General features: G+C 33.2%; 1 protein-coding gene across 2 annotated transcripts in view; it reads right to left on the reverse strand.

Annotated features, from left to right (window-relative positions):
* The window catches only part of Cltc (clathrin heavy chain), a 65,120-nt gene that overhangs the window by 14,275 nt on the left and 43,439 nt on the right, over positions 1-7,406 (reverse strand). For both annotated transcript variants that reach the window (XM_015495389.1, XM_048792056.1), the window contains exons 15-18: positions 5,624-5,749; positions 4,833-4,975; positions 3,098-3,332; positions 908-1,030 (exon numbers count right to left, since the gene is read on the reverse strand). In XM_015495389.1, coding sequence (XP_015350875.1) covers positions 908-1,030; positions 3,098-3,332; positions 4,833-4,975; positions 5,624-5,749 — 627 coding nt within the window. The remainder of the gene's footprint in view (positions 1-907; positions 1,031-3,097; positions 3,333-4,832; positions 4,976-5,623; positions 5,750-7,406) is intronic.

Consider the following 7,406-nt stretch of genomic DNA (forward strand, 5'->3'; position numbering starts at 1 on the left):
TAATGCTTACATATAATTTAACTACCAAGATGTTGAATTATAAAGTAACTAATTCCTCTATTTCTAGCTAACTGCAAGTACCTAGATACTGCAATGAGTATTTTTTTTTTCATGAAGGTTTCTATTTACCTGGGAATGTTCCTTACAAATGGTCCTAGGGAAGTAATAAAAAATTAACAGCCTCTATTCTTTTTCAAAATATTATATTTATACTTCTATCAGAAGAATTTATGACACATTATAATAACCTTCAATATTGGGGCATTAAAAATGTTTTGAATTTTATAATGGAGCTCCATTTGCTCTTCAATGATTATTAGTGAGATTTAACATCTACTCAATGGGACTCAGAATTTCTATTATCAATCCTAACCTGTGCTAACCTATCATTGTCTTGAATGCTTTCAATACATTTGGTAACTTTTCAGATATTAATGTTTATTATTTTCATTTTAACTACAATGAATTGAGTTTTATATAATTAAATCTTGTCTCGAGATTTATTTCTCTTAACATATATAATATTATATGTTTATGTCAATTTATAGATATTTATATGTAGCAGAACTTAAATTTTCTTTCTTTTTTTCTTTAGTTATAGTACTGGGGAGTAAACTCAAAGCATTCTACCATTGAAGTACATCCCCAGTCCTTTTTTTATCTTTAATTTTGAGACATGATCTCACTGACTTGTTGAGGTTGGTCTCAAATTTGCAATTGTCCTTCCTCAGCCTCCTGAATCACTGTGATTATAGGCACATGCCCTGTATCCAGTTCAATTTTCTTTTATTTTCATTGCCTTCTCTCACAGTTAAATATGACCCATCTGCGATATTTGAATATATGATGAGGAAAAAGATTTTATACAAAGTTAAAAAATGAAATTAACCACATCTGTCAATTTTACCTGATCAATTAGGGGTCTCCTATAAGGATTGCTTTCCAGCAGCACACTACCCCACAATTCTGGATCCTTTCGACGTACCAGGTAGCGGGAAAGACTTTTGAAGAGGGAATTCTCGTTGCAAACCTAAATGAGATAGGAAAGATTAATTTCAATGTAAAGATTTTTTATAGAATAAACTGGATTTTAAAAGTTATTTGTAATCATTTAAACCCAGTTTTATTGTTGTATAGGAAAAGAAATCTACTTTTTACACATAATCTTGAATAAATCACACCCAAATTTTTCCTATAGAAATTCCACCAATAGAAAGAACAGAACAAACAGTTATAATTTCTGGCAGCTTTACTGTTGGATTCTATTCTACCAGTCTGTCTGTGCAGACACCAGTACTGCACTTTTTACATAGGCTTTCTAAGATGCTCTAATATTTCATAGGGGTAATCACCTTTAATGCTTTCTCTACAGTTGTTTTATTAGCTATTCTTATGTGCTTATTTTTCCAAGTATAAATGTACATATTTCTTACCTCTAATCACTGAAAGATCCTAAGTACATATACCTACAGCCAGAACTTAGTGTCTAATACCATTCCCCATTAAAAGAGATGAGGGTTTCCTTGAGAAAGGGTTAATTCCAGGACTGGGAAAGGTACTACATGAGCCTGGTGTATCATATGTCATAAATTAACGATGTGGGGCTAGGGATGTGGCTCAAGCGGTAGCGCGCTCTCGCCTAGCATGCACGGGGTCCTGGGTTCGATCCTCAGCACCACATACAAAAATAAATAAATAAATAAATAAAGATGTTGTGTCCACCGAAAACTAAAATATAATAATAAATTAAATTAAGGATGTGCTCAAAGAACAAGGAGACAATAACACAAAGATTAACAGAGAAGATAGATTAAAGAAGTTTCCATTGGCCAAAACAGGGACAATCTGAGCATCAACATAAATAGCATTAATGGATTATAACCCACTGAAGAAAACAGGAAATCTATGAGTCCATGAATAAAAAAAGATCAATATAAATATGAAGAAAATGCTAGAATTCAAATCTACATTTTTGCAAATCAACACATTAAGAGTGAGTTAAGCAAGAATCAACTGGGAGGAGAGGGGAGCAATGGGATATTTGCACAGTCTCAAGTGTCTACTCACAAAGCTGCAAGATAAAAAGAACAACAGACATGATACAACTTAATGAAAATGAATATCATAAAGGGGACATATGGACAGCATGTGCTTTTGGATGCAACAGCATGAGAAAGACCGAACTTCACTTAAGCAGCATTGTGGATGGAAATGCATAATCTAAATTTAATCACAAGAAATCATAGAAACTCAGAGAGAAATATATTCTACTTTTAAAAAACGACTTTATGTTTACATAAACATACAGAATAGTCAAATAAGAGACTAAACGTGGTTTGGTGGCTTTCAGGGGTTGGGGGTCGAGGGGGGAAATGTGGAGAAGCTGATTACTAAATACAGGATCTCTTTTTGAGAGATAAAAAGGTAGAATTAGATAAAAATAATGATTAAAAAACATTTCTGAATGTACTAGTAGCCACTTACTGTTCACTTTAAAATGAATCAATTTTTAAAAGTTTACAGTTAGAAAAAAAAAGACTATTGTTTTTACAAACATGACAACTAAATGCAATATGTGATCCTAACTCTAGGAAAAAACTGTGATAATAGGCACTATTAGTCAATTGGCAAAAACTGAAATAAAACAGATTTTTTTCAAAGTGTCCTATAAATGTCATATTGACTAGCTAGTATCTACAAGGTGGTGAAAGAGATTATTCTTATTCTTAGGAAATAAGATCAAAAGAGTACAAGGCCACGATGCATACAACTTATTCTCATATTGTAAAGAAATTATATGTGTGTATGTATACATATACTGTGTCATGAGTGTATTAAAACATGAATGATAAAGCTAGCACAGTTAAAATATCAAAAAGCCAAACAAATAAAGGGCATATAAACTTTACTATTTTAGGCACTTTCAGGTTCAGCACAATTTCCAAATGAAGTTTGAACAGAAACTACCTGTCTCCCAAGAATGTTTCTGTATTACTTAAAATTCCTCCAAAAACTCCCCAAATTTGCTAGCATGATATTATATAGCAGGTTAAAAGAATGCAGCCTTCTCTGCACACATTCAGCTGACCATACTCACATTAATAAGTTCCAAATCACACTGACCACGCTCGTAAGCAACACAAGCCAGATGTGGATCTCTCTTCTCACAATACTTTCCAACAACACGACTATCATAATAGGGATTTTCACGAAGAAATCTCTCTGGGTTGTTATTACTATCGATGTAGATTTTGGCTAATGCATTGTGAGTGGCAGGCTCCTCACAGCCCTCATGAATTCTGGCCTCAAGCCAAGGCAGAAGCAGTTTCAATCTAGTGAAAACAAAACAAAACCACACATACTATAATATAAACAGAACACTCTTGACATGCTGACTATAAGTATCTTGAACTACAGTGTACTTTCATATACATTATTTTAAATTCTAAACAATCCTATTACAAATTGAGGAATTAAGACTAAAGAAATGGTTGAGCTGTCCAAGATTACACAAAAAGGTATATAAAACTGTTTTTCACTTTCCTAAATCTATCAGCTGTGAGATACACCTACATCTGGATATAAGACAGATTATAGATAGACAGATCATACTTTTCTTTGTATTATATGTAATTATCTATAGACTTTGAAAAAAAAAAAGTACGGGGGTGAGATGGGGATTTGTAGGGGGAAGCCCGATTATCTGAAGTTCTTTCCAATTTTAACACAATTAATGTATAACATTACCTAGAGCCAAAGTGGGTAGTACCCTAAATACATACTAGGAATAAAATCTGGTAGATTTAGAATCTCAGGGTTTAATAGTTACAGCAGTCACATGTTCATTTCAGCCAAGGGTCATGGTTTCACCTTATGTTTCAATAGTCCTGCTTAAATATTAAAAGCAGCCAGAGAAAAAACATTGTTCCATTACTTTGGCTATCAAATTCATGTAGTTATAATGAACATAACCACTAGGGTAAAGGCACATAATTATTCTATTAATAAAGGCAAAAATCACTGGGTGCAGTGGTGCACACCTATAATCCCAGTGACTTGGGAGGCTGAAGCAGGAAGAACCCAAGTTCAAAGCCAGCCTCAGCAACTTAGTGAAGCTCTAAGCAATTTAGCGAGACAGGTCTCAATATAAAAAATAAAAAAGGGTTAGGGATGTGGTTCAGTAGTTAAGCACCCCTGGGTTCAATCCCTGGTACCAAAAAATAAAATATTTTGTAATTCATATTATTATAGGAAGGTATTATGTATTAATTATCAATTTAAACCCAGAATGGCATGGGGAAATCTTTTTATAATTGAAATCGTCTTATAGTTGGAAAAAAGACCACATTGGGGCTAGGGTTGTTGTTGCTCAGTGGTAGAGTTCTTGCCTAGCATGTGTCAGGCACTGGATTTGATCCTCAGTACCACATAAAAACATATAAAGGTATTGTGTTCATCTACAACTATAAAAAAATATTAAAAAACAAAACACCACACTGTATCAGTGAAGAATTAGTTATTAAATACATTGGTATTATATCTACCTAAAAGGATGCTTAGTACATAGTTTAACATTAAACACACACACACAATCAAATGATATAGCTGGATCCCCAGCACCATAAAAAAAACGGAAGTGATCAACTAATCTAACAGATTTTCTATATGACAATGATAATAGACCGGCTAGCTTTTAAATTAGGTATCTCTAAGGATTTATCCTCCATGTGTTGTTGAGTAGTTATGAAGCAACAGACCAACTACATTTCTAATACCACGCTATAAACACTACTCATTTATCTCAGTTACAAAGGATAAAATTGGTACTATACCTGTTTCTTTTCTCAACTTCAGCAACGAGCTCATCAGTAGAGAACTGACCTCTCACAACAAGAATCAAGTTTTTAATAACGTCTTCAGAGCAATCAACATCAAGTAATCCTCCAATAACCACAGGAAGTCGACTTGGATTAACCTATGATTAAAAAAAAGTCATCATGTTAATAAGCAAATTGAAAATGAGTTAAAAATTAAAACCCATCTCCCCCTTTTAAGCTTAGTTTTTAAAATCAGTAATAACCTATGAATTTAATTTCACAATTAAACAGAGGAATTCAGGAAGAAGTCCAGCTTAAAAAAGACTTTATGGTTTAATAAGTACTGAAAGCACTTTTTCTATTCTGTTGGCCTGGTTAATTAGCTCCTTAAGTATTGCTCCAAATGATAAGTACAGAAAAGTTAATGCCAAAGAATAACAACAGAAGACTGTCTAATAAAAAGGCTCCAAATATATCAAACTGCCTTTCTTTTACTAGATTTAGGTAAAGTTTCTAATGTCTATATTTAAGATGGTTTGAAAACTTGTGTTTGGAGTTTAGATCCTCTATGGTGTTACCTAGCCATAGAGGAATATATGTAAATTTAAATTTAAAAAGGCATGCATATATAAAATTTGATCAAAAAAATTGCATTTTAAGTAAAGAAAAGATTCTACTGAGAAAACATGTTGAGAACTACTTTAGCAGACGTTCTTATGGGTCCCAAAGTTTCAAAAGTATGATTTCCAGACTAAAAGAAAATCTACTTTAAGATTATACCTTTAAATTATCTAAGTATTACTTACCTTCTGTACATATATCTCTATATACTTTTGAAGATTATTTCTATATAAATACAGCACCAAGTCATGGACAAAGTCAAATCGATCACACACAATGATAAGTGGTAACTGATCTGTTAGTTTTGCTTCCTGAAAAAAACAAACAAAAAGAAACTTAAAATTTCTTTCTTTCTTTTTAATTTTAGTACTGGGGTCAAACCCAGGGCCTTGCGCATGCTAGGCGAGTGCCCTACCACTGAGCTAAGCATAAATTTTCTTGTACGAGGTTACAAATCTATGTAAATGTGAGAATCTGCTCTATGCTGATGGAAAAGGCTCACACAAACTTTGCTTTTCTGTTGAAGGAGGAAATGTCCCAATAGCTGAGTGTGCATGTCCCAGTTTCAATAAATTTTTATTAAGAACACTTAGATTCACATAGGAAAATACCAGGTCCTTTCCACACATATGCTTCTATCAAAATAATAACAACAACAACAACAAATTAAAATTTGTGAACCATCAGTGGAACTCAGTTTATAAAAATCATCACACTGGGACTTTTATTAATGGCAATTAACAATTAAACTGAATTTGGTGGCAGATTTCATCACTAAAGTCACACTGTCAGAAACAAAAATAAAAATGGCATAAATAGCTCACATTTGTTTCAGTGATTTATTTTTCTACCCCTCCCAAACCCCAAGCTATATAGCCAGCCTCTAATACTATTATAATAAAGCCAACAAGGAGAAGCATGATGGTAAAGGCCATGAATTAAGTATATCATAATAAAGAAAAAGAGCATTTAAAGAAACATCTTTAAATTGCCATTTGCTTTACCATTACAAATATCAAGCTACAATCCTATTTATAGACTGACACAGAAGATGTTATAGACAGGTAGGTTAAGACCTGTACTGGGCATTTACCTGATACATGTCCTGTTATATTCCACAGATATAAGGAACAGCACAAAAAACAATAGTTTTTATCAGGAATTCATTTATACACAGTGAAACATTCCTCAATAGATGATTCCTCTACAACAGTCTACTCAAAAAGCAGAACAACTAATAAGCAGGATAGGACTTTCCCCAATATAGCCACTAAGATTATTTCCAAGGTTAGAATATAGTGGTTAAGACTAGGGTACATTCACCCAATCGTTAATTATATGAAACTTAGTCTAGAAAGTGTTCAGAGAACACCAAGAAAAATTAAATAATAAAAGTGTCTATAAATGGAAGTGAAGTCCAGTTACCGATTTTTTGCATTAAGTGTAAACCAAGTACTTGTTTAAAACTATAGAATTTGTACTAGTAATAGCTGCAAGAATCATTTTTAGAATTTCCATCTAACTAAACAAAAATTTAAGTCATGTTTTCCCTGAGAAAATGAACATCAAGAAGTGGATCAATATGGGGATATTTCCCAGTGGTACAGTGTTTGCCTAGCATGTGCAAGGTCCCAGGTTTAATCCCAAGTACTGGAAATAAAAAGAGGATCAACACATTAGTCTTATTCCTTACCTTGTTTATATACATATGAAATACTGTATACTTTATCACTAAGGGAAAACACAAGAAATCTAAAATTATTTAGCTATTCTATTCTTGTGAATGAGTCTTTATGACTTCTGTGGCTTGGAAAGTGAGACAGGAGGATCATGAGTTCAAACCAGCCTCAGCAAAAGTGAGGCACTAAGCAACTCAGTGAGACCTTGTCTCTAAATAAAATACAAAATAGGGCTAGGGATGTGGCTCAGTGGTTGAGTGCCCCTGAGTTCAATCCCCAGTACCGAGAG

The sequence above is a fragment of the Marmota marmota genome, unplaced genomic scaffold (genome assembly GCF_001458135.2).
Source record: "Marmota marmota marmota unplaced genomic scaffold, marMar, whole genome shotgun sequence".
In the NCBI taxonomy this organism is placed as follows: Eukaryota; Metazoa; Chordata; class Mammalia; order Rodentia; family Sciuridae; genus Marmota; species Marmota marmota.